Source organism: Marmota flaviventris, chromosome 19 (assembly GCF_047511675.1).
Source record: "Marmota flaviventris isolate mMarFla1 chromosome 19, mMarFla1.hap1, whole genome shotgun sequence".
NCBI lineage: Eukaryota > Metazoa > Chordata > Mammalia > Rodentia > Sciuridae > Marmota > Marmota flaviventris.
In genome coordinates this window covers 27,084,308-27,111,967 of record NC_092516.1, presented here as the reverse complement: position 1 = coordinate 27,111,967, position 27,660 = coordinate 27,084,308, and the positions used below count along the sequence as shown (strand labels likewise).

Below are 27,660 nucleotides of genomic sequence, written 5' to 3'. Positions count from 1 at the left end.
AAGTTACAGGTGGATCTTGGTGCCTATTGAGTGCTCAGTTTGGTGAAGTGAAAGTAGTGCATTTAAAGAACTTTTTTGGAAGCCTCTTCCTCAGAGGCAGAAGTGACAGATTTTGATTGATTACAAGGACTAATTTTAAACTAGTCCAAAAATAGAAAAATACTACTTTAAAAGTAACCAGGTCTCTGTGGGAGGATGTGGGAGCTGGAAAGGGGAGTGTGGGGCTGGAGTCCCCTGCAGAGGTAGTGTTTCTGAGGGTCCTGAGGTTGCTGTTCCAGTGCTCACAGCAGTCTGTGGGGAAGGTGGGCACTGTGTGCATCTTGAGATTGAGGAAAGCAAGGTTTACCGAGCTCAGGGGACAGTTCCCACACAGTGCTAGGCTGGGCTGGAAGGTTCAGAGCCTGTGTGTTTTTATTTTATTTTTTTGGGAGGAGGTACTGGAGATTAAACCCAGGGATGCTTTACCACTGAGCCATATGCCCAACCCTTTCTGTTTTTTATTTTGAGACAGGGCCTCCTCACTAAATTGCTGAGCCTGGCTTTGAACTTGCAACCCTCCTGCCTTAGCCTCACTGGGATTACAGGTGTGCACCACTGCACCTGGCTGTAGTTCTTAAAGTGCAAGAAAAAAATCCCAGCCCATTTCCAGCTTTTTTATATAGCCAATACAGATAAAATGTAACCAGTCAAAGCCCTGGGAGCACCTGTTGAGCTATACCCCCAGCCCTTGGAGGATTTTTTTTGGGGGGGGGGGCTACTGGAGATTATCTCAGGGGCACTCAATCACTGAGCTACATCCCCAGCCTTATTATGTATTTTATTTAGAGACAGGGTATCACTGAGTTGCTTAGCACCTTTCTGTTGCTGAGGCTGGCTTTGAGCTTGTGATCCTCTTGTCTCAGCCTCCAGAGCTGTTGGGATTACAGGTGTGCGCCACCGTGTCTGGCTCCTTGGAGAAAATTTTAATTAGCTTGGCACATATGTACTTAGTGTTTTAAAAATTGTTATTTTTTGTGGTGCTGGGAATTGAACCCTGAGCCTAGTGTATCCTAAGCACTTGCTCTCCCATTGAACTACATCCCCTTTCCTTAAAAATTATTTTGAAACTTTTTTAAACTTGCAAAACAGCGACCGGAAGAGCAAAGGAATAAAAATTGCCCATACATCCTTGAGAGCTTCCCACTGGGCTTTCCAGATGTGTTGGCACAACAGTGGAGGGGTCTCCCCAGCCTTCCTATTTCTCTGTGTACTTTATTGTTCCAGTGTTTCTTTAGCAGTTCTGCGTACTGAACTCAGGTGTCCATCCACTGCCCTGTCCCCAGTCCTTATTTTTTTAAGACAAGGGTCTCAGTAAGTTGACCTGCGTGGCTTTGAATTTGGGATCTCCTGCATCAGCTTCGAGTAGTACCTTTGGCACCTGGCTGATGTGCCTTTTTTTCCTCCCCATTTAGGGGTACCAGGGATTGAACTCAGGGGACTCAACCACTGAGCCACATCCCCAGCCCTTTTTTGTATTTATTTTGACACAGGGTCTCACAGTGTTGCTTAGCACCTCATTAAGTTGCTGAGGCTGGCTTTGAACTTGGGATCCTCCTGCCTCAGTCTCCCAAGCCACTGGGATTACAGGTGTGTGCTGCCTTGCCCATCTTGAGGTGCTTTTTTATTTCTGTTTCTATTTTAGAATAGTTCTTCAGGCTTTGATTTCATGCTCTGGACCTCTGAAGGCTATTGGGCAGGCACTTTATAGATTGGCCCTTAACTTGGATTTGTCCATTTCTTATTCATGATTAGACTCTGCTGAAGCATTTTGGGGTGGGATTATTAGTGTTTTCCTTTAGTCTGGGGTAGGACACAATATCTGCTGTGTGGAGACTTCAGTTAGCTTGGCTCCTCAGTTAAGATAGGGTGTCATGTTGCCCTTTGTTAATGAGTGTTTTGTGTGGTGATATACAAAATGAAATGTCTCTTGTGTTTTTTTTTTTTTAAGAGAGAATTTTTTAATATTTATTTTTTAGTTTTCGGCGGACACAACATCTTTGTTTGTATGTGGTGCTGAGGATCGAACCCGGGCCGCACGCATGCCAGGCGAGCGTGCTACCTCTTGAGCCACATCCCCAGCCCTCTCTTGCGTTTTTTTCCTTATTAGAATTGAGGAATTCTACTTCTTTTTCTCTGAGAGCAGGGAATTTGGGGGTATGGTGGTGAAAGTCAGTGCACGGACTTAATGGATTTAACCATTATGGTTATTGTCTGAGTCCTAGAGAGCCTTCCTGTTTTTCTGAAACTTAAGTATTGTAGATGATGAGATTTGAAAAAATATCTAAAATGGGATTGAATTTTACAACCTGGTTTGGCCTTGAAAGTGCTTGAGGAATTGAGCATCTAGTGAGGTAGATCCAGATTCTTTTTATTTTTTATTTTTTTTTAATAAAAAGAGTCCCTCAGCCCCCCAGTGTTTTCATCTGTTAATAACTGTAATCAAAATGGGTAATCAAAACAGATGTTTTAGAACTGTATTCCCAGCAAAGAACACCTAAAAAAGATGGTAGCTTTCTCTGTAAATTTCTCACTTTATTGATCATTTCTAGTGGTTCCATTCCCAGAACCACAGAGTAATATTATCTCCTTTTAACATGATCTGACCTAGTTGTTTTATTGCCTTTAAGAATGAATCTCCCAGCGGCTCAGAGGCAGAGGCAGGAAGATGGTGGGTTCAAAGCCAGCCTCAGCAATTTAGTGAGGTGCTAAGAAATTTAGTGAGCCCCTATCTCTAATAAAAAAAAATACAAAATAGGGCTGGGGATGTGGCTCAGTGGTGGAGTGCCCCTGAGTTCAATCCCTGGCACCCCTCCCCCGCAAAAAAAAATCTCTTCTGCATCATCTAATACAAGGTTCACATATTTATCAAAACTAATAGTACAGGGCTAGGGATGTAGCTCAGTTAGTAGAGTGCTTGCCTCACATGCACAAGGCTCTAAGTTCAAGCCCCAGCACCACACGCACACCCAAAAAATAAAAAACCAGTACTGTTCTCTATCTTCATTTTATATATATATATATATATATATATATATATATATATATATAATATTGTTAAGTTTTAGGTGGACACAGTATCTTTATTTTACATTTATGTGGTGCTCAGGTTCCAACCCAGTGCCTTTTGCATGCTGGCAAGCGCGACAACCCCAGCCCCTCTGTCCTCATATTCCATTGCTCATAGAGCCACACCTGAATCCGGGATCTGTGTTACAAGTATCTGAAGATGAGGTTGGTGGACTTTCTGGCCTTGGCCACTGTGTGCTGTAGTGTACTCTCACAAGACCACACACACCAACCAGCAAGTTTCCTAAGATAGCACCTTCTAGAATTGATAGATAATGGATTCTGAAGAGTGCTCTGGCTGGGAAGTAGCTCAGTGATAGATAGAGCCTTTGCCTTTGCCTGGTGTGCACAAGGCCCAGGGTTCCATTCCCAGAACCACAAGAAAGAAAAAGGAATTCTGTGATTTTGGACGATTGCAATAGCAAGTTTTTTTTTTTTTTTTTTTTTTGCTGTGGTCCTGGTAGCTGCGCCCAGGATGTGTGTGCTGGCAAGAGCTCGAGCAGAGCTGTAGCCTCATCCTCGTGGTTATAGAAAAGTCTGTCTTGCACATTGTCAGGCACATGTCAGTCTTCTGTAAACATGAAGAGAGTAGGTTAATTTCTTTCCTATCACTCAAAAGACAAACCAGTAGGATCAATGAACTACCTTAAATATTTTAAAATTTAAAAAATTGTTTAAAAACATTCTACAAAATTACCAAATGGACACTGAAGAAATGGAAGTATATTAATTAATGTTTTAAGGATGGATAATTTCCTTTTAAAAAAAATTTTTTTTTGGCCTTTAGTACTTTGTACCTATAAAGGTAGAAGGAGCTAGCTATTAAGTACCATTAATTCCAGAGGGAAATGTTTTCAGCACCTTAAAAGATTGCTAGAATATAGTATTACAGGATAATTTGAACTAATTTTAATGAGCAGGGCACAGTGGTGCTTGTCTATAATCCCAGCTACTCCTGAAGCTGAGATAGGAGGAGGATTACCAGCTCAAAGCCAGCCTCAGTAACTTACCGAATCCCTGTCTCTAAATAAAATATAAATGCTGAGGATGTGGCTCAGAGGTTAAGTGCCCCTGGATTCAATTCCTGGTACTAAAAAACAAACACCCCTCCCCCAAACCCCCACAAATTTTAATGAAACTGAGACCTTTTTAGGATAATGTCAGGTGAGTGGAGTTAGATCCTTTTCATTTTAGGCACCATCTTAGGAAAAAATATGGAGCATTGTAGATGAAGATTAAGATTTTCTTTGGGTGCTCATCATTTTGAAGCAATGACTTTCTTTTATAAATAAAGGTTTAAAATTTTTAAAGCTGGGGCTGGAGATGTGGCTCAAGCGGTAGCGCGCTCGCCTGGCATGCGTGTGGCCCGGGTTCGATCCTCAACACCACATACAAACAAAGATGTTGTGTCTGCCGAGAACTAAAAAATAAATATTAAAAATTCTCTCTCTCTCTTTAAAAAAAAATAAAATAAAAATTTTAAAGCTTAAAATTCCATTTGACTTTACTGTAGAATTAAGTGATATTTGAAGTTATTTTATTCTCACTAGTGATGTTTCTGTTAGTGGAGACAATTCAAGAATATTTTTGTTGAAATTTGGCTTTAGTGATGCTTAATATAAATTGAATTGGTAAAATTTAAGTTTTATAGTTTTGCAAAACGTAACTAGAGACGAGACCTTGAAGAAGGAAGACAACTTGAGGATACCAGAAAACCAAGGCATTGTGGCCTGCCTTCCATATTGGCCAGGAGGAAGGTATTGCCAGTACAGGAATATCATGCGACATTTTTTTGGAGTAGAAGTCAGAACCTTCAATTTGGATGAGATTTTTCTGGCAGAAATCTCCTCTCCCCATTTTTTTAAACCCTTAAACCTGTTGAATTATTTATGGAATTATGAATATCATACCAGTCTTTTTTTTATATACTTTTTTAGTTGTTGATGGACCTTTATTTTATTTGCTTATTTATATGTGGTGCTGGGAATCAAATCCAGTGCCTCAACACGTAGGAGGCAAGCGCTCTACCACTAGCTACAACTCCAGACCTCATCACCTGTCTTAAACAGTGTCTTTTGTCTTCCTTCTGTGGACAGTGTCTTAGTGGTAGTTATTTTAGCTAATTTTGAAGACTTTGTCAGTGTTAATTGAGAAAAGCATCGAGTTCTGATATTGTTCTAGTGCAAAACATTGAATTAGGGTATTTATGATTTTTCAGTGTTGAAGTTTATCTCTCCACATTTAAGTAAATATGCAGGATAGATCTTAATTGCTTATAATAAGTAAAAATAACAGAAAACTTAGCAGTCTGCAGAACTTTGTGTAGAAGAAAATGAAATCACGGTGTTTGTGAGCTATTTAAATGCATTTCCTACTAGTTAGAGTGGGTCTTCAGTTTAGGTGGTGAGTACAAGATTTTACTAATTTAAATGACTGTTTAAACTCATGGCTGTTTTTATTAAAGGGCATAATGTTGCCTGACAGTTGCCTGTCATCAGTGTTTTACGACATACATGTTCATATATGTGATTGGGCTGACATTCCTAATTTTGTCTTCGAACCAAATTCCTTTTTCTTAAAAATTCTTTTTTTTAGATAAACATGACTGTAGAGTGTATTTTGGCATATGTACATGGACTATAACTTATTCTAAGTTTGTTATCTTTATACAACATGATTTATGTTGATATATTAAAGCACTCTTCATTGCCCACTGTAATATTTGCCTTATGGACAAAAAGGAAATGAACTTTGTTGCAACCATGATGAGTTGCCATGAATTTAGTATTATATTTCTAGTCACTATAAATTATTCACCTCAGGTTCATTATTTTTTAAAAAACTGACTTCTTCTTATGCATGGCAATTTGGAAATGGACATGGATTCTGATTCATTTTATAAAATCAAGTATATGTAATGTAGCATGTTAATATGTAACAGTAAGATTTCCTGGACTGGGCTTGCTTATTTATAAAATACTAGAACAAAGAGGTTGATTTATGATTGTTGTAAATCTGAAATGGAAAAATGTTTGTTGAAAATAATATATGCCAAAGAAATACAGCATGAATGTTTAAGGAATTAAAAAAAAAAAATCAGTGTCATGGTACCTCCTCATTTACCAGTCTAATGTGAAATTTGTTTTGAGGCAGAAATATATTGAAAATTAGAAGTATTTTAGAGAACAGCATGTTCACAAATATTAAGAACCTCAGCTTCTGTTAGTTATGACGGTGTGTGAAAAATCTTCAAGAGTGCTCTCCTTTCGCTCATTATAAAATCCTTTTTTTTTTTTTTTTGGTGTTTGGTATTAACAGCAAGGATTGATAAATTAAAACAGAAGTATAGTCAGATAAAAAAATCGATATGGAATTAATTATGGGCTTGTTTTGAGGTACAACAGATCAGATCAGCAAGGACACGATAAACCTAATCCCTGGAATGGATCTCCACCGAGAAATCCAGGAAGGTCTTGGAGAATGGCCGGAGTCTGTTTCAGAGATAGAAGAACTCACCACATCTATTAAACACTAGCCACCAGCAGAAGATGAAGAATGGCGTGGCAGCAGGCCAACCAGGCTCATCTTTGAAACTCATAAAGGAGAATTAAAATCAAAGTAGGGAAAGAAAACATGGAGTAAAAAAAATGGGTAATGGAAAAACGGAGGCAGTTGAATAACCGGGACAGGAGGCGCTGGGACTGAGAGCGCCGTCCTGCCCCAAGTCCCAGGGACCTGCGGCCAGCTGTGGCCTGGACTTGTTAAATGGAAGATTTCAGAAGGAGTCCATTCTTAAGTCCAGCCTCTGGTGCAGCAGTGGGTGTTGGGAGGCAGCCCTGGCCTACCTGGGGCGGCACCACTGCTAGGGCCCCTATCCAGTGTCACCCAGGTGTCGCCGGCCTTGTGTTCCAGTAATTCTCCTTCACTTTTAACGATGGCGCCCAAGCTCAAGAGCACCCGGGCCGGCAATGAGGATGCACCCAAGAGGAGCCGCAAAGTGCTGCCACTGAGCGAAAAGGTGAAGGTTCTCGACTTGATCAGGAAGGAGCAGAAGTCCTATGCCGAGGTGGCCAAGATCTTCAGTAAGAACGAATCCTCCATCCGGGAAATCGTGAAGAAGGAGAAGGAGATCCGGGCCAGCTTCGCTGTGGCCCCCCAGAACGCCAAGGTCATAGCCACCGTGCGGGACAAGTGCTTGGTGAAGATGGAGAAGGCGCTGAGCCTGTGGGTGGAGGACATGAGCAGCCGGCGCGTGGCTGTGGACGGCAGCGCCCTGCGCCAGAAGGCGCTGAGCCTGTACCAGGACCTGAGCCAGGCGTCCCCCGAGAGGCGCGACAGCGGGCCCGAGAGGAGGCCGTTCACGGCCAGCAAGGGGTGGCTGCACAGGTTCAGGAACAGGTTCGGACTGAAAGGCCCAAAGGGTGTGTCTGCCCAGGAGCAAGCTGCTGGCCCATTCCCCGCAGAGGGGGAAAAGTTGGTTAAGGATAGAGGATGCCACCCAAAGCCAGTCTCCCGCTGTGATGAGAGCAGGCAGAAGAAGGGTGAGTACAGTGCCCCAGGTGTGCTGAGAGGAGAGGCCGGTCCACGTGGCTGCTTGCTGTGGACTGTCCGCGTTAGCCTCCTGCTATGCCCAGTTCCTGCCTCACAGTAGGTATGCTGAGTAGGAGGAAACAGGGGGGCTTGGTACCCGGGGAAGATAGATGCAGGCCTCTCTGGGGGTCCTGGCGCGCACCCCTGTTGATAAGGGTGACTTCTGGTGTTTTTTTTGGGTGCCTATAAACGATTTTTCATCCCTTTTCCTCTTGATAGCAGTGGCCTGCTCTGCCTTCTAGTCCACGGGGCTCTAGCTAGCCTGTCAATCACAGTATATCCTATGCAGTCTTGTTGTGACTAGCTACTGGTAATTGGGATTTGGGTAGGCTCAAGACACAAATGTCCAGATCTGTTGTGGAAAATTTAGCAGGAAGATGTAGTAGTCTTTTGCCTGGAATCGCAGTACAGTAAACTTAAAGATGCATGCAGATGTCACGACTGGTGACATCTGCAGAAGTGAGGCCCTGTGGGGAAGGAGTGGAGAAGAGTCTAATGATATATTTTTGTCCTTGGATTAAGCTGTGTGTGGGGTCAGTGCAGCCTTTAGATATAATTAAATGAAGTAATAAAATTTCCCTTTTTCACTTGAGTTGGCTTGAAATGGGAATATATAATCCTGTAATCCAAGATTGATAGTTCCAATTCATAGTGTTTTACGGATAAAGAATATGGAAGGCAAGGTTCTCAGAGTTGTTGGGGACAGTCATTCTTACTGAAATAATAACTAAGAATATTCTAAATTTCTAAAACAAAATTTGTGTGAAATTACCAAATAATTGCCAAGACAGGAATTTTGAAGGAAAGGTTGGTAGTAAAAGGAAAATGAGCTGGGTGTCGTGGCACATGCCTGTGACATGGGCGACTTGGGAGGCTGAGGCAGGAAGATTGCAAGTTCAAAGCCAGCCTCAGCAACTTAGCAAAGCTTGGAGCAATTGTGAGGTCCTGTCTGAAATAAAAAATAAAAAGAACTGGGGATATGGTTCAGTAGTTGAGTGACCCCGGGTCCAATCCCTAGTACCAAAAAGTAATAATAAAAAAAAAAAAGAAAGAAAAAATGGAAACAGCTCAGTGGAAAGCATGTGCTTAGAATTCACAGGACTCTTGTCAGTCTCCAGTGTGTGTGTGCAGACCCACAAGAGAGAATGGGAATTCAGATAATGGAAATGGGAATTACTTTTACATGTTCACGTGAACTTGTTTTGAAAGCTTTTTCGGGTGAGAGGCTCAAAGCTTAGAGCCTGCACAAATAGGGTCAAATAGAAGTATCTTCTCTTCAATCAGATGAGACCCTAGAGAAGCATATCAGTTGCATCCTGTTTGTGGTGTGGGACAGCAGCTCTTGAGTGCCGCGGGGGCTGGGATCATGGTGGTGATTCCAGGTTGGTGGTGGTCCCACACCTGGATGACCTTCTTTCCTTCCAGACATTTTGTTTTTCCTGTGCTGGGGATCAAACCCCGGCCCTCACGCGCATGCCAGGCAGGCATTCTACCACTGAGTTAAAGCCGTGTGTGTGTGTGTGTGTGTGTGTGTGTGTGTAGACACATGGGTATATATACACGTAATCCACAAGTGCGCACACAACATTTGTGTGTGTGTGTATATATATAATTCTTTTTTTAAATTTAAAATGATCACACAGAATTGAATTGAAGATATAGGCATACATGGGAATAAGTACTGGGAACCACCCAAAGCAGCAGAAACGGACCTACAAAGACTTGAGATTTTGGAATTACCAGAGACTATAATTAACCTTATTTTTGTTTGAAGAAATGAGACAGGTTTGAAAATCTTTAGAGAGTAGCAAACTATGATACATGATGTGTCAGCAAACAGAAATCTTGTAAATGAAAATTACAAGCAAAATTAAAAACCTAATGGTTGATTTTTAACGACAGAGTAATAAAGATGAAACAGCTGCTGAGATTGTGGCTCAGCGGTAGAGCGCTCGCCTAGTACGTGTGAGGCCCTGGGTTCGATCCTCAGCACCACGTAAAAAAATAAAATAAAGATGTTGTGTCCAAATACAAGTAAAAAAAAATTTTTTTTTTTTTTAAATAAGATGAAGAGAGAATTAGTGAAATGGAAGTTAGAAGAAACATGGTTCACTGTAGAGAAGAAAACATGAGAGAGAATGAACAGGGTAAGAGACTTAAAGGGAGAACTGACGTTTAATCGAGTCTCGTCGTAGGTCAGGTAGTAGAAAACGGGAGGTCTCTGTAGAGCGGATAGTTGGTGTGCCATACTTGACGAAGGGCAGTAATATTGAATAAGAAGAAATCCACACCTTGACACCCAACGCAGCTGTATAAAACCAAACACAACGAAAGCATCTTAATAGCAATGAGTTCTGTTGGGAAGGCTGAGGCAGGAGGGACTTGTCAGTGGCAACAGTGGAAGCCAGAGCACACCCGCCAGAGACAGGGAAGTAGTTGCCAACCAGGTTCCTATTCAAGAAAAGAATCTTTAGCAAAGAAAAATAGAGTGTCACGAGGAGGAAATTCTAAAGAATAAGCTTCAGGCAGAAGGGGTATCTGAAATACAAGAAAGAACAAGCAAAGAATGTCATAAATGTTTTAAAATCTTAAATGAAAATCAAATTGTTTAAAGAAACAGTGTTTCATTAAAATACATATACACAAAACTGAGTAATTAAGGAGTTATATCCACTAATAACTATTAGGATCAAAAGAAGGAACAAGGATTGGAATTTAAGAGTCATCATCAGACATCAGTTTGGTAATGGACTTAGGACCTAAGTAGCAGATGAATTGTCCAAGAAGAAATGCAATTATGAAAAAGAGATTCATGTCAGTAGTAATGAGGCATTCATAGTGATTAGGTCATAACTCTGCAAAATGTTGGGGAGACTGATGGAATCAATATGAACCAATATGTTTAATCATTTCTGCTGGCAATATAAAATTCTTGGCATCTTTTGAATTATGAAGATGTGCATGCTTTTAGGTATTGAAAATTTTAAAAATATGGAAATAAAAAGGCCAAGGTAACTTCACTGAGGTGTTGAGACTGGTATAGTCCCATTTTGTTAGGTGGTGTGGAGATATGTAAGTGGTGCTTTTCTGGGAGGAAGAAATCTACAATCTGGCAGGTAGCAGGTGTAGTGGATCCTGGAGGCCTGCTCCTGACACTGAGAGTGTTTGGGTTCTTTGGGATTTTATTAATTTATATTGAGAATCTGTGTCCCACAGTATGTCCTTAGCATACTGTGAAACATTTGTTCCTTTTCTCAAGGAGCCTGCCCACCAGGTCTTTTTCCCGTAGGTGCACTCTTGGACCAGGAATCCCTGGAGGTTTTATGGGAAGAATTCATGGGAGCTGGGCTGGACTCTGCTGGCTTATATGCCCTTGTTTGATCCTTTCACTACAATTTCCGGGGTCATGAGGATTTTTATAAATGTATTTGTAAAGTTTAATCTCTGTAGTAGTCCAGTAAAGCTTCTTGTGGTGATGAGAGTGTTCTATATATAGGTACATGTGGCTTCTGAACACTGAAACTGGCCAGTGCCACTGAGGAACTGAACTGTCATTTAATCTTAATTTAACTGACTGAAGTGGCTGTCAGCTGACATGTCTGATAGGTCATCTCTGGACCGGATACTCTGGGTTGTTTGTTGATGACTGATTTTCTGCCTTACACAGTGAGATCACCCCCCCTCCCTCACCACCTCTCCATTATCAAGCTGCGCAGTGGGACAGTGAGTACCTTGTGTTAAGTACTGAGGAGCTGAAAGCCTGACGCTGTGCTTACCTGTGAACCATCTTGGCTCAGTTTCCCTTTCTATATTTATTTATTTTTTGGTGCAAGAGATTGAACTCAGGATCACTTAACCACTGAGCCACATTCCCAGTCACCCCCTCCGCCCCCTTTTTTAATATTTGTTTTTTTTTAGTTGTGGTTGAACACAATATCTTTATTTTATTTATCTGTGTGGAGCTCAGGATCGAACCCAGGGCCTCGCATGTGCTAGGCGTACGCTGTACCACTGAGCCACAACCCCAGCCCCCCTTTCTATATTTAAAAGAGAGCCTTGCCTGGAACTTTCCATCCTCCTGCCTCAAGTCTACCAGTAGCTGGGTTCACAGATTACGGGCCACCGTGCCTGGCTGGGATCCATCTCTTTGTATTTAAGGTTTTATGGAGTCCACAATAGTTTCCTTGATTTTTTTTTTTTTTTCCTTTTTGTTCCAAGGAGTTGTTGATGAAGTTCAGAATAAAAATCATGCTAGCTGCATTTCTTCTGAGTGCAGAACAAAATGCCCCATTTTTCTTGCTTTAAATTTTTGTTTCATGGGCTCTTCTTTGATTTTTGGCAGACCCAGAGCCTTTGGGTGCTAGGCAGGTACTCTGCTGCATTCTCAGCCCTTTTTATTTATTTTGTTTTGAGACAGGGCCTCACTGAATTGCCCAGTCTGGACTCCAGTTTGCCTCAGTCTCCTGAATTGCTGGGGTTACAGCTGTGTGCCACCTTGTCTGGCCAGCCTCTTGTTTTCCACCACTGAGCTACATTCCCAGCCCAGACCTTTCCTTTCCTCCTTTGCTGTGCTAGGGATGGAGCCCAGGCCTTGTGCCTGCTGGGCAGACACTGTGCCACTGAGCCACACCCCAGTCCTTTGTATTTTGAGACGGCATCTTGCCAAGTTGCCCAGGCTGGCCTCAAACTTATGATCTTACAGATGTTGCCACCTTGAGGCTTTCCTCTTGTATGTGAAGTCGAGAGAACATTCGAAAAAGGTGAGAGGTGAAAGGAACTTTCCTGGTAAGTGCTCGATCAGGTATTTGTCTACACAAGAGGCAGTGAGCGCTGGCAGCCCCTGTGGTTGAGCTGCAGCTGGTGGTGTGGTGAGCTCAGAACCAGCTCTATGGCTTTGGTTCTTGGAGGACCAGAGCATTGTGCTTGCCTGCTGTGCCCTCTGGGGAGTGCTGGCTGGCAGATTCTGGGAAAGAGAGAGGGGAAATATAGTTAGCTGCCAGTGCTCCATGCATGGTCCCAACTGAGCCCTCTCCAGGGAGGTGGCCTCTTGGGATCGGCCAAGAGCAGCCCAGTGAGATTCTGTTGTCACCCGGTGCACCATGAGGAGAGTGGACAGCTCTGAGCAACAGGCCGCCTCCCGTGTCCCCACTGAGCTGGCACCTCCAAGGTGCTTTCTTTCTTGCTGTGACTTGGCCGTCTGGCCCCAGGAGTTCCAGTGATGGAGCTGGGCCCCAGGAGTTCCAGTGATGGAGCTGGACTGCCTGTGTGTGCCCTGAGAGAAGGGAGACAACAGTCGGCAGAAAGTTGTCTGGTTTCATGTGTTGACTCTGGTAGTGGCTCTGTGACTTGGAGAATCACTGCATTTGTAAAATGGGAACACATCTCTCTTTTCTCTTGCTGGGAAATTAAAGGAAAAGTGAGAATATGAATAAATATGTGTTTTCAGAAATAATGACAGTGTATTCTAACAAGTGTCTTATTGAAAAGTAATAGGCCTTTGATGTCTGTTTTGACTAAACCATATTTTAATACAACTTACTGAGGCTTCCTTATCCAAGAGAAAAGAATGCGGCTTTCCGGGATCCAGCCACTTGCCTGTCTGAAGCATTGTCTGATTCTGTCTCTAGTCATCCAGTGCACCCATTTCCAGAAAGCAGAATCTTGTTTTGAGAAACAAAATTACTTCTATTTGTCCACAGATATGGGGGAATAAGTGTCAGTTGATTTTTATTTGTTTATTTGTTATACTGGGATTGAACCTACTGGGACTCCACTGCCGAGGTACACCCGCAGTTTTAATTTTTTCTCAAGACAGGGTCTTGTTATGCATTGAAAGCTATCCTTGAACTTGAGATCCTCCTGTTTCAGCCTCCCAAGTCACTGGGATTATAGGTGTATGTCACTGCACCTGATTTTTATTTTAAAGATATATTTCCTAAGTATGTATTCTTCATTATTTGTTGAAGCCTAAAGTCTGGCTTGGCAGTTGCTTCTTTTGGTAACAGGTGTTAAATCTGGATTGCAGACTTCAAGGAAACAGTTCGTCCTTGTGGGATGTTTGACATGTTTTTAGGCCAAGGTGTATGCCTGCTCCCAGCTCTGCCAGTGCTTGTCAGGGTCCTCTGAGTATTGAGGTTTGGTGTCAGATATTCAGGTGTTTCCAGTGAGCTATGTACATGCAGACATGTTTTTAGATTCCCATTATGTTTCTAGTCTTTTAATTTTTCCATCATCCTTGTATATTGTTTTATTTTATTACTTGATCTGGAAAATTGGTTAATTTAACTAAAATGCAAGAAATAGTTTTAACACGCGTCTAATTTACATACTATTTATAGGAAACCAGATTTTAAAAATTGTTTCAGATTTTGCCTTCGAGTGTGTTTATGTAGGTTTTTAATTTTACTTTGGTTAAATATACATATTGTAAAAGTTTGTGTGTTCACTTTTAGTGATCGTACAGTTCACTGGCATTGAGTGTATTCATGTTGCTAGGGAGCTGTCACCACTGTCTTATCTCAAAAGCTTTTCATGGGGCTGGGCTGGGGCTCAGTGGTAGAGCGCTCGCCCAACATGTGCAGAGCGCTGGTTCCATTCTCAGCACCACATTTAAAAAAAAAAAAAAAAGCTTTTCATCATTCCCGACTGACTCTCTGCCCCTGTTAATCAATAACTCCCCTTTACTGCCTCTTTCACCTGCTGGCACCCACCATTGTTTTGGAGTGGGGTACGGGGAATTGAACTCAGGGGCACTTGACCACTTGAGCCACATCCCAGCCCTATTTTATATTTTATTTAGAGGCAGGGTCTCACTGAGCTGCTTAGTGTCTCACCATTGCTGAGGCTGGCTTTGAACTTGCTATCTTCTCTGCTTCTGCCTCCTGAGCCACTGGGATCACAGGTGTTCGCCACTGTGCCCAGCTAACCCCCCACCCACCGTTCTTTGAATTTGAGTCTTCCAGTCGCCACACATATAGAAGCTGTCCTGTGTCTGACTTAATCCGCTCACTAGTGCAGCGCTCCCAGGACTTACTGTGTGGAAGGCTGCATCAGACTGCCTTTTGAAGGCTGAGAGTAGTGCTCCATATCTGCATACGGCACATTTGTTTATTCATCTCTGTATGGACTTCTGGGTTGTTTCACCTTCTGATGGTTGTGAAAATGCTGCTGTGAATGTAGGTGCATGTAGGTGCTGGAGCCCCGGTGTTCAGTTCTTGTGTGTGTATCCAGAAGTGAAGTTGCTAGATGATGTGATGATCCTCTCCATCTTTGTAGGAACTGCTAAATTGTTTCCCACAGCAGCTGTGCACCCTTTTACATTGCAAGCAAGATGCATGAAGGTTCCCATTCCTGCATGTCTTTGCAACAGTTCATATTTTTTTAATATGTTGTGTTTTATGGTTTTTACATTCATCAGAGGATTTTTGCTAATACAAAAGTATCAGAAAATGTTTCCTAATGAGAAAAATAATCTTTATGGTAGAAGACACTTAGAGTTCCCTGAAGCCCTGCGGATTCTTTCTTTTCTAGTAAAAATTTCACCAGACTAGCCACTTCACCCACTCCTGTGCACTGCAGGAGGGGAGGGCAGGACAGAACTTTGTGTCTCTTGCTGTTTGGATCCTGGTAGAGTGTCCCCGTGTGGGAAGTTTCACCTCTTCTTCTTTCTCCCACTGGGAGAATTTTAACCAGTTCTGAGCACCTTCTGTTTTTTTTTTTTTTGTTGTTGTTGTTTTTGTTTGTTTGTTTTAATTAGTTATACATGACAGTAGAGTGCATTTATGCACTTTGATATTTAAAAATTTTGTTGGTCCTGGGGGATTGAACGCAGAGCCTTGCACATGGAGGCAGGTGCTCTGCCTGTCACTGAGCTGCACCCCAGCCCAGCTGGGCGTCCTCGGGATTTAGTCTGGGTGGGATGCCAAGCTGAGTTCATGGAAATAATTAATGGTAGATGGGATGTGAAGAGGTAGGGTCCCTTTGAGGTAAAAGCTTTGGGGAAAGTAGATGACTGAAGAAGGGAAACTAAGCAATTGATGGCCACCTCACAGCTCTGAAGTGTGCTGAGACCCTGGTTTCTGTCACTCACGTCCATGTTGCTTCTTTTGCACAGGGATCATGGCCCAGGTAGCGATGTCTACCCTGCCCGTTGAAGATGAGGAGTCTTCGGAGAGCAGGATGGTGGTGACCTTCCTCATGTCTGCCCTCGAGTCCATGGTGAGGTGGTCTGTGGTTCTGCCATAGTTGGATAGGATTGGTCTGTTGGATAAGGTGGATTTGTTTTCTATAAAACATTAAATTTGATTTTAAAAAGAATAGTTTTTTTTACTTGTTATAAATTTAAGCTTTTGAAACCACATTTTATTACTGAGCTTCAGAATGTCCTTGAATATTTGTTTACATTTATTGCCAGTTTTTGTGGACGATCCATTGTTTTGCAAGTGTTAACTTTGAATTTATTCATAATATTTGAAATTGTTCCAAATAAGTTCATGGTGTGTGCTGCTGGTGTTTCATTGCACCTGTGTGTGGGTCACTCAGATCTTGGGCCATAAGGCCCGTAGCTCTTCTCTGTCTCATCATCTTGGTTATTATGCATTTACACAGTTGTTTCTGTTCTGCCACTGTCTATTAAATTTTGTACTGTGTGCTTTTTTTTTTTTTTTAGGGTGGTGGTGGTGGTGGTGGTGGTGATGTGGGGATTAAACCCAGGGCCTCACGCATGCTAGGCAAACACTCTACCACTGAGCCACATTCCTAGCTCATGTGTTAACTCTTTACTCAGGTTTTTTTTCTACCACACACAATTATAATGAAATTTTAAGTATATTCTTGCTGTGTTTTTATATTTCTAGGACAGTAGATGTACATGTACAATTTGTTTATTATGTTTTTATAGGCTTATAGCTGGAGAGAAAATATTTGATTCAAAACACATCAGACTTAGGTATTTCTGACAAACTAGAATGAAATATTCCAAGCTGGAAGAAGTTGTGCATTTTCCCTGTTTTAAGTGGCTGACCACCACCAGATACCTCACAGGGCTCAGTTGATAGTGTTAGTGTATCATCTTTTTTTTTTTTTTTTGGTACTGGGGATTGAACTCTCAGGGGTGCTTAACCACTGAGCCACATCCCAGCCCCTTTTTAAATATGTTATTTAGGGACATGGTCTTGCTGAGTTGCTTAGGGTCTCACTAAATTGCTAAGGCTGGCTTTGAACTTGTGATCCTACTGCCTCAGCTTCCTGAGCTGTTGGGATTATAGGCTGTGCCATTGCCTCCTGCTGGTAGATTCTCTTTTGTTTTCCATTAGGGCATTGTTTTCTTCCTTTACTGTTTTTTTTTTTTGGGGGGTGTGTGTGTGTGTATGTTTTGTGGTATTTGGCATTAAACGCAGGGCCTCATGTGTGCTAGGCAAGCACTTTACCACTGGACAGATCCTTAGCCCATTCTGGCTGGAGGTGTATTTCAGTGGTAGAGTACTCACCTAGCATGGGCAACGCCCTAGGACTGATCCCCAGCACCACAAGGAAAAAATTAAAGTTACCTCTTGAAGAAAAGTAAGAATGGTGTATGGTCATATGCTGTAACTTCATGAACATCACTCCCCAATTTTTTTTTTCTTCTTTCTGGATTTTAACCCTTCATCAGTTCCCTTAAACTACCCCTCCAGCTAAAGCACTCAGTTCTTTATACCCAGCTGTTTTAGTAAGTTCTTTTTTTGGGGGGTAGTGGTAGTAAGGATTGAACCCAGGGACACTTTACCACTGAGCCATATTCCCAGCCTTTTTTTTTTTTTTAACTTTTGAGACATGGGCTCACTAAGTTGCTTAGGGCGTTGCTAAATTGCTGAGGCTGGCTTTGAATTTGGCAATCCTCCTGCTTCAGCCTCTTCACCTGCCGGGATTATAGGTGTGTGCCACTGCACCTGGCTGAACTAAGTATTATGTAGAAATTACTTCCACTTAGAAAATTAGAGATTGATTATTGTATAAACCAAAAACAGAAGAAAGCTAGTTTTTAATAAATGATACTGAAACAATAAGCTATTAGGGAAAAAAGCTTCAGTTTATGGAATCATCATGTTTCAAGGTAAATTCTAGACTGAAAAATAATTACTCTAAGACAAATTTGAAATCCTGATACTGTAGAAAGATGGGCAAAGGATATGATAGTTTGCAGAAAATTAGACCACAATACTCATTAATTTTATTACCAACCAGAGGAGTATTGGTTATGATATTAGGATTTTTAGCATAGTTGCACACTGGCATTTGGTAGAATGAGGTGAACCTTCTTAGAAAGCAGATTTCAGTAGATGGTAAGAATCCTGACAGTGTTTATGTTTCCAGTGTTAGTTCTTGCTCTCTTTCATGCCACTGATTCTTTTTTTTTGGTACCAGGGATTGGACTTGGACACATTACCACTGGGCTACATCCCCAGCCCTATTTTGTGTTTTATTTAGAGACCGGGTCTCACAGAGTTTTCTAGCGCCTTGCTTTTGCTGAGGCTGGTTTTGAACTCATGATCCTTCTTTCTCAGCCTCCCAGCCACCAGGATGACAGGTGTGGGCCACCGCGCCCAGCAGTGGCACTGATTCTTGAGAAAATTTTTCAAGTTGCATATGAATGTTTTCTTACCAGATTATTATTGCAGTATTATTTTTAGGAGAGAAAATGGAATCTAGCTGCCTTTTCAGTAATGTTAGCACTAAATGAATCATACATCTGTAAAATGGGCTTTTTTGTGTGCTTTTTGAGATGGATATTGCTGTGTTGTCCAGGCTGTCCTTGAACACCTGGGCTCAAGTCGAGTCTCTTGCTTCAGCCTCCCAAATTGCCATGATCACAGGTACCACCACCAGACCCTGCGTATAAAGGGTGCATATGAAGTTAGTAGGTAGCATACCCACCTCGATGTGGTTTCAGTTGAGTATGCACTCCTAAAAATTTCTGGAGGTGAAATTCTGTAGTGGGTGTTAATGGAGTGGGATTTAGAACCCCTGGCTTCCTATTTCAGGGCTGATGCCATTAAATTCTCACAGTTGCATTTAGCTTTAGAGTCCCCTTGCTCATCTCAGCCCTTGCCTTGGTAGGGTACCCCAGCTCCCAAACTCCTCCAGGGCTATTCCTTCATAGCTCTACCCACTCCTGCCTCTCCTGTACCTCTCAGATGTGATGGAGAAAATTCCCCAGCAAGAATGTATGAAATCTCTTTTTTAAAGAATCTCATCTATAGCAGTTTGCAGAATATTTCTGCTTTTTTCCTTAAAAATTCTTGTGTTTTCTTCTGCTTGGAACTAGTTATGAAAATTACCTACAAAGATAGGTACATTAAAATGGAGACACTTCTGTATGTGATATTAGAGAGGAATTTCCCTCCCGATTATGCATTAAAAGTTTTTATGATGGTTGTGGTGGCACCTGTAATCCCAGCAACACGTGAGGCTGAGGCAGGAGGATTGCAAGGTCAAGGCCAGCCTGGGCAACTTGGCAAGGTCCTGTCTCAATATGAAAAATAGGAAAGAAACCTGGGAACTGTAGGTCAGTGATAGGGTACCCTGGGTGCCATCCCCCTCACAGGGCAGAGGACGGTTTCTAGCACGAGGTCCTTGTGTCCAGCCTGCAGACACTGTACTCCAACAGCTCTTGACGTACAGCGTTCGCTGCTTGTGTTGCAGTGTAAGGAGCTGGCCAAGTCCAAGGCGGAAGTGGCCTGCATCGCGGTATACGAGACAGACGTGTTTGTGGTCGGAACCGAGAGGGGTCGTGCTTTCGTCAACTCCAGAAAGGATTTCCAGAAAGATTTTGTAAAATACTGTAAGCAATGTCTTTTTTTTTTTCTTTAGTATCTTGTAAATTTTAAATATACTTATAGGTAAGACATCGTATTTTCTTTCTAATGCAGAAAGAGATTCATACAAAAAAAGCAAAACCCAAAACAAAACCTTCCTGACATGTTTATGGAAACATTTCAAGATGCTCAAACTGAATCACTGACATGGTAATATATTGGTGCAAATACTGAAGAGTTTAAGAAAAATGGTAATTGTTTGATGTACTATGTTCCTAGTGAGGCATTACTCTGGATTGTGAGAACACATTAGAAAGAAGGTGAAGTTCTGAATTGGTTAAGTCTTTTTTTTTTTTTTTTAGTATTTTTTTTTTTAGTTTTAGGGGGGACACAATATCTTTATTTTATATTTACGTGGTGCTGAGGATCGGACCCAGTACTTCATTCATGCTAGGCGAGTGCTCTGCCACTGAGCCACAACCCTGGCGGTTAAGTCTTATTCAGATAAGCAGGTCCCCCCTTCCTCCCTCCTCGCCCCATTCCCTACACCCAGGGCCTGGCTGGTTCCTGGTGAGCTCTGCTGCTCAGCCACCGCTCAGCGTAAGGGGTTTGTTCCGCTCAGCTCTGAGGTTCAGGCCTATGCCAAGATGTGGCCTTCCTTTGGCCCTTCCTGCTGTGGTAAATGCCTGGTGTGTGGGAAACAAGTGTCTCAATGGAGCTGAGCCTGAGCGTGGAGCAGAGTGAAGCCGGGCTCCCCACACTGCCCACGTCGCCTGGTAGGCGCTCCTGACTGTGTCTTCATGGAGTTTGTCTTCTTTCCTTCAGGGGCCTCAGGGAGCTTGTTTGACTTTGGAGTGAGAACAGTAGCAAAAGTTGTCAGAGGTGTTAATCCTCGCACACTTGCACAGTGTGAGTGTTGTGTTAAGTGTTCAGCCTGCGTACATTCGCGTGACAACGTGTCTTAAACACAGAAGGAGGAGAGGAAAGGAGGGAGTGCTCACAGCCAAGCACAGGCTCTGAGATCCAATCCACAACACCTGTGGCAGATCAGGAATGAATACAAACAGGTTTAATTTGTTAACTTAGGTGCTCAATTGCATTTTTAATCCTTTTCAAAAGTCCAAAGAGTGTAGACCAGTGGTGGAACGGAACACTTGCCTGGTATGTGGGAGGCCCTGGATTCAATCTCCCATATCATCTCCTCCCCCCAAGAAAGATGTGTCTAGGGCTGGGGATGAGACTCAGTGGTAGAGCTTTCCCCTGGCACGCGTAAGGTCCTGGGTTTGAACCCTGGCAAGCCCTAGGGGGGAAAGCATACAGCCCACCACTGTATGTATTTTCACTCCCAGTTGTAATTCTGATCTGTCTATTTTTGACACCAGGGATTGAACTCAGGGACAGTAGACCACTGAGCCACATCCCTAGCCCTATTTAGTATTTTATTTAGAGACAGGGTCTTGCTGAGTTGCTTATTAGCACCTTGTTTTTGCTGATACTGGTTTTGAACATTAAGGGCTCGATTTTGTTTATCTATTTAAGTTTATACTGATGATGCTGTTTTGATTGGTGCTCCTCAGCTGCCATCTGCCCATGAGTGCTCTGATCTCACTGCAGCTGTGCGTGTACTCTCTTCCGCATACATCCTTACTCCTATGGTGTTTCAGGGGCTAGCTGAGGATTAGGGTTATCTGCAGCCCTTTGGTGTTCGCACCACTGAGGACATCCTGGACATCTTTGGTCCCCTCCCTCTCATTTCCTGACTCCAGATCAGAGGATGATCAGAGGACTGTCTTCACCTCCTGATTGCTCCCCAGAGTAAAGAGATAGGATGCTATCATGCTTTTTTGAATGTTCTGAAGTAGATGACCCCCTGCTTTGTTTCCCAGTGACATCATTATACTTCTTGTTATTTTTTGAGACAGTCTCATTAAGTTGCTTAGGGTCTTGCTAACTTTTCAAGGCTGACCTTGAACTTGATCTTCCTGCCTGGGGTTACAGGTATGCCCCAATACACCCGTGACCTAACCCCTGCCCTTCCCCAGTATTTTCTGGCGAATTTTCTTTGGATGTCATTCTTAAGTTCCTAATGCAGGCGGTCTTTTTCAATTTAGGATGGAGTTATATCCCAATAATCCCATCATAAATTGAATGTATTGTTAAGTCCAAACTGTCTAATACTCACTACACACCCAGTTAGTCCAGCCTGCCTTAGATATGCCTGGGGCACTTAGCTTGCCCAGGCCACCCCACTGGGCAAAATCCCCTCACACCAAGCCTGTCTTACACGAAGCATGATGTATTCATGTCGTTTATTAAACACTGTATTGAAAATGAGAACTGGAGTGGTGGTTTGGGTACACTTCCGTGCCCTTAGAAAGGTGAGGAGTGGAACACCAGGAGTCTGCGTTTGTTTTCATAACAGGGTTTTGCAGATAAGGAGCAACTGAGGTCTTCTGAAACCTAATAAATAGGACAAGGAGTCAGTGTTAGAAATTCTTCAGGAGAGTTGAGTCCCTTTCCTAGTATTTAGAGAAGTGATGTCCAAATAAATATATGTCACGTAATTTTAGTTTTCTAGGGGTGACATTAAAATTAAGAACTGAAATTCATTTTAGTGATTTTTTAAACTAATTTTTTAGTTATAAATGGACACAATACCTTTATTTTATTTATTTTTATGTGGTGCCAAGGATCAAACCCAGTGCCTCTCATACATTTTAGGCAAGTGCTCTACCACTGAGCCACAGCCCCACATTTTTGTGATTTTTTTTTTTTTTAATGTAATTTTACTATCTAAAGTATTATTTCAACATGGAGCGGAATCTAGACCTCTTGAGGAGGTGATCTCGCTGTAGCTGAAGGCTGGAGCCGGGGTGCGTGCTGGCAGGCCTGCCTCCCCTGCTGGGCACCAGCCCGCGTCCCTGAGACCCGCTGTGCTGGCGCTCACCACACACCCTGGTCTCTCCTGCCACATCCTCAGTGCCATGGTATCTTGTGGACTTGAGTTTGACTTTGCACATCTAGAATTTTTTTGTGATGATTTAGATTTTTTAACTAATAAATTATTTATGTTTTTTTTTTTAAACCGCTAGTAGCTAATGTGCAGTATTTTTAGTTTACGCTTACATCAGAGTTGTTTGCCATTTCATATGAATTTCATGCAAGTCTTCTAGGTTTTTATTTTAAACGTTTCCTCTTTATCCTTGTCTTCATCGTAAATGTTAGAATACAGGAAAAATATTCCTACTAGCAGCCAGATAGTGGGATGAGAGTCATGGCCTTCACGTCACCCATTGTTTTCCAGGTGTTGAAGAAGAAGAAAAGGCAGCCGAGATGCATAAGATGAAGTCCACACCTCAGGCCAGCCGGATGAGTGTGGACGCCGTAGAGATCGAGACGCTCAGGAAAACAGTTGAGGACTATTTCTGCTTTTGCTATGGTAAAAGCCATGCCCCTTGATTTTGTAAGACACATCATGTGGGAGTTTTCTAAATGGTAGATGATGTCCTTGGATCAGCAGTTCTTGCACACGTTCTTATAGATTGAACAGGTTGATTCCCAGATATGAGGTGAAAGTAGAAACAGCATTTCTTTGCATCTCCATTTCCCTGGGTGTGCAGCGCTGGGGACAGACCAGGGCCTGTGCATGCCAGGGAGGTGCCGTACGTACCACTGAGTCACATCTCAGACCTCCATTTTCTTTTTGGTACTGGGGATTGGAACCAGGGGCACTTACCCACTGAGCCACATCCCCAGCCTTGTTTTCACTTTTTATTTTGAGAAAGGGTCTTGCTAAGTTACTCAGGGCCCCACTAAGTTGCTGAGGCTGGCTTTGAACTTGTGATCTTTCTGCCTCTGCCTCCCAGGCCCCTGGAACCTCTGTTTCCATTTTCAAGGAACCCAGAATCAAGTGTAGCTTTTAGAGTTGTTCCTTTTTGACAGTAATGCTGATCTCCCCAATTTCCTGCAAAATCGCCTTCTGTTAATCATGTGTTCTGAAAAGCACGTCAAAGGAAATAGTCAAAGGGGGGGCGGTGTCGGCAAAGCTGCTCTGTAGATTGAGTCTTCAGTCTGGGGCTCATCACTGGTCAGCACAGACAGGCTGACAGATACACCTTCTCGGTTGTATCTGTAGTTTTATTTACCTACTTAAGGGTTCAGAATATTAGCTGAAATTTTTCAAGTTATCTTATGGAAATAGTTGGATTTGTCAGGTTTTTATGTCCTGAAACTGAGTTCCATATGACCAGAATGTGTTAAACCAGCATGGACCATCTTATGACAGAATATTGCAAGAAATCAGTCATTTTTGCTCTCCTTTTGTGTAAATTGAGGGTTAAATTTCGACCCTTTGGATGTGTAAAACTAACAGGACTAGGACCCTGTAGTATTTCAAAGTAATTTTATAATGAGATACTACAAAGTGTCACGAATGCTATTTATTAGTTGGTGATAAGCTTTTTTTTTTTTTTTTTAAGAGATTTTTTTTTTTTAAGATGGACACAACACAATGCTGTTATTTTTATGTGGTGCTGAGAATGGAACCCGGTTCCCGCCCCTGGTGATAAGCTTTTGATAGTTTCTTACTCTTAGTCATTTAATGATGTTTATTTTCTTCACTCCTTCCTCAGGGAAAGCCTTAGGCAAATCCACGGTGGTGCCTGTCCCGTATGAGAAGATGCTTAGAGACCAGTCGGCTGTGGTAGTGCAGGGCCTTCCAGAGGGAGTCGCCTTCAAACACCCTGAAAATTATGACCTTGCAACCCTGAAATGGATTTTGGAGAACAAAGCAGGGATTTCCTTTATCATCAAGAGGTGATGTGCTTTCCTCCTTCTGGCCCATCAACAGTTTATTCACATAAAGTTGAATATTCACTTCATTTTAATAGTTTTTAAATTGTTTAATGCAGATATCTATATTTGTGCTTTATAAGACTCTTGTGTGCTCATACATGGTTTGTGTTTTGTTCTAATGCAGACCCTTCCTAGAGCCAAGGAAACACCTGGGTAAGTGACTGCTTGGTTCACACGACAGTCGACTGGGTCTCAAGGTCCCCTTTGCCAGATCTTGATACATCATGATGCTTTCTCCCTTATTCTCTTTGAGGCTGTGGTTTAGGACACTTGGGAGTGGTGTCTTCTGAGTAAACAGTGAAAGATTCATGAGCTGAAAAAGTAGAGGCTAGTTTTATATTTTCTGCTCATTGCTCTGTGCTGGACCAGGTTTTATGTTGGCAGTGGGTAAGATCGTCTACTGGATCTGTTCCTCTTGCTTGGAATGTGAGTGGGACTTAAATTTACCTTATGTTCATTGAAATGGCAACGGCACTGGGCACCGAATCGGACAGCAAGGAAGATACAATTGCGTACAGCATTAAAGCTTTTGAGTGCTTGGGATTGGGTTGTGGCTCAGTGTTAGTGCACTTGCCTAGCATATGTGCGGCACTGGGTTCGATTCTTGGCACCACATATAAATAAATGAAAAAAATAAAGATCCATCAACATCTAAAAAAGACAATTAAAAAAAAAAAAAGAAAAAACAACTTCTGAGTGCTTGTCATCTGCTGGAGGGACACGTCCAGGTGACAATTGTGGTGAGAAATAACATTCCCCACCAGGTGCCGGTCTAGAGGAGCACAGCAGAGGCAGGATCCCTCACAGTTCAGCAAGGGCTTCAGTGAGGGCCGGGAGACATGCCCGGGAGAACGAGGAGGAGTCCAGCAGGACTTCCTTTAGGAGCATGTGGCCATTGCCTTTGAAGAGAGACTCCTGTTGCCTCAGCTTCCTGAGTTTCTGGGATCATAGGCGTGGGCTGTGGGGCCAGTTATTTGAGACTTTTCAAAAGTTAGATAACCTGGGGCTGGGGATGTGGCTCAAGTGGTAGCGCGCTCGCCTAGCATGCATGAGGCACTGGATTCAATTCTCAGCACCACATAAAAATAAAATAAAGATATTTAAAAGAAAAAAAAGATAACCAATATCACTGGAAACCTCTAACAGAATGCAAAGAAAGAGTCGTGTGTACATACTCACATATGTATTTTGTTCTCTGTTATACAATCTTTTAAAATATTTTTATAATGGTGAAAAACGATTAATTTTGCAGTACTAGGGATTGAACCTGGTGGCACCTGACCACCGAGTTCCATCCACAGCCCTTAGTGTTTGTTACTTTGAGACAAGGTCTTGCTGAATTGCCCAGGCTGGCCTTGAACTTGTGATCCTCTTACCTCAGCCTCTCCAGTAGCTGGAGTTATGGGTGTGTACTACTGTGTCTGCTATCTTTATTAAGGTGTAGTTGGAAACTCAGTCATTTCAAATGTAGAATTCCATGATGTTAGTTTGCAGTCTTTAAAATTTTAAAACAGGGATGGGGATGTTGCTCAGTGACCGACCATTGCTTGGCTACCATGTGTGGGGCCCTAGCACCCCAAAAAAAGGAAAACAAAGACAGCAAACACTAGGTGGTGCGTTCACACTTGTAATTCCAGCTCCTCAGGAGGCCGAGGCCTGGGTGACTCAGTGAAACCCTGTCTTTAAAAAATAAAAAATACAAAGGGCTGGGGCTGGGGCTCAGAGTGTGCGTGAGTAGAATGGTCATGGAATATCAACGTATATCCTTTTTTTGGGGGTGTTGGGGGGGTACTGAGGATTGAACCCAGGATCTCTTAACACTGAGCCCCACCCCCAGCACTATTTTGTATTTTATTTAGAGACAGTGTCTCACTGAGCTGCTTAGCACTTTGCTTTTGCTGAGGCTGGTTTTGAACTCACCATCTTCCTGCCTTAATCTCTTGAGCCACTGGGATTATAGGCGGGCGCCACCATGTCCGGCTCAACATATATCCTTTTGAGATGAGCTTTTTCTTTCTTTAAACTGAGTTTAATTACCTTGAGAGTCAGCAGTATATCAACTGAGTATATCAACTGTCCCTTGAATGTAGCAGTGAACCTCCTATTTATCCATTCTCTGTTTGAAAGACATTCCAGTTGTTCACACTATTAGCATTGATGCTGCTGTAAACATACTGGAGCCCGTTTTAGTCTGGACATGTACCTTCATTTCTCTTGTAGATATTTGTAGGACTGGAACTGCTGGATCTTAGGGTAAAGTTGCATTTCACTTGCAAGAAAATGCCAAGCTTTTTACCCATGTGGTTCCACCATTTTACGTTTCTACCAATAGTGTGGATGTACCAGGTTCCCCATGTCCCTGCTGGCTTGTTTTGTATTTTTGCCATTCTGATGGGTGTGAAGTAGCATCTCATCTTGGCTTTGATTTGCATTTGGTGATGGTGATAGTGGTGGTGGTGGTGGTACTGGTGTTGAACCCAGAGGCACTCTCCATTACTGTGCTACACCCTCAGCCCTTTTTATATTTTATTTAGAGACAGGATCTTGTTGAGTTGCTTAGGGCCTTGCTAAGTTGCTGAGGCTGGCTCTGAACTCCTGATCCTCCTGCCTCAGCCTCCTGAGCTATTGGCATTACAGGCATGTTCTGCCTGTAAGGTTTTTGGACTGACCTTTAGATCAGTCTTTTTTTCTTTGCCTGGGGATTGAAACTGGGACCTCGCCCATGCCAGGCAAGCACTCTGTCTTGAGCTGCACTCCAGCCCCAGTCTGTCGACTCTTGGTTTAATGTGTGCATGTGACATGAGGGGGTGGTGTTAATCAGTCTTTTTTTGAGTGTATCCAGTTATTTCAGAACAAGTTAGTGGAAAGACTGTCCTTTCTCCCTGGGTTTCCTTGGCAACTTGGTTGGAAGTCAGATGACCCTGACTCTATTTCTGGGCTTTCTATAGAGAACTGTGCTATATGAGCATCAAGACAATTCACCTCTTCTTTGCAGTCTGAGTGCCTTTATTTCTTATTGCCTTGGCTGGACTCATATCAAACAATAATGGTGACAGTAGAAATCTTGTTCTTTGTATCAGCAGGAAAGCTGTCAGTTTTTATCATTAGGTTGGCAGTTAACTGGCCTCTCTGTTTTTCTGTATGACCTCTTAAGATTGAGAAAGATGAGTTTTTGTTAAAATTCAGATTTAAAATGTTTTGGTTTTGTAGTACTGACAATTGAACCCAGGGCCTTGGTAATGGTAGGCAAGTGCTATAAATTGAGCAGTACCCCCCCACACTTTTTTTTTGGTACCTGGGATTGAACCTGTGGTTG

At 42.6% G+C, this 27,660-nt stretch overlaps 2 protein-coding genes across 9 annotated transcripts in view; both read left to right on the top strand.

The window, feature by feature from the left end:
* Positions 1-27,660, top strand: part of Gtf2i (general transcription factor IIi) — an 89,970-nt gene that overhangs the window by 10,532 nt on the left and 51,778 nt on the right. For 7 of the 8 annotated variants that reach the window (XM_071605370.1, XM_071605368.1, XM_071605369.1 and 4 more), the window contains 5 exons: positions 15,809-15,912; positions 19,378-19,516; positions 22,795-22,929; positions 24,122-24,305; positions 24,469-24,497. In XM_071605370.1, coding sequence (XP_071461471.1) covers positions 15,814-15,912; positions 19,378-19,516; positions 22,795-22,929; positions 24,122-24,305; positions 24,469-24,497 — 586 coding nt within the window. In that variant the 5' untranslated portion in view covers positions 15,809-15,813. Of the gene's footprint in view, positions 1-15,808; positions 15,913-19,377; positions 19,517-19,632; positions 19,701-22,794; positions 22,930-24,121; positions 24,306-24,468; positions 24,498-27,660 lie in introns of those variants that run through there. The other variant, XM_071605373.1, reaches the window with a different exon arrangement.
* On the top strand, positions 6,209-10,961 carry LOC139702872 (putative CENPB DNA-binding domain-containing protein 1). Its single transcript, XM_071605374.1, has 2 exons — positions 6,209-7,646; positions 9,762-10,961. The coding sequence occupies exons 1-2, from the start codon at positions 7,040-7,042 to the stop codon at positions 9,872-9,874; spliced, it is 720 nt and encodes a 239-aa protein (XP_071461475.1). The 5' UTR covers positions 6,209-7,039; the 3' UTR covers positions 9,875-10,961.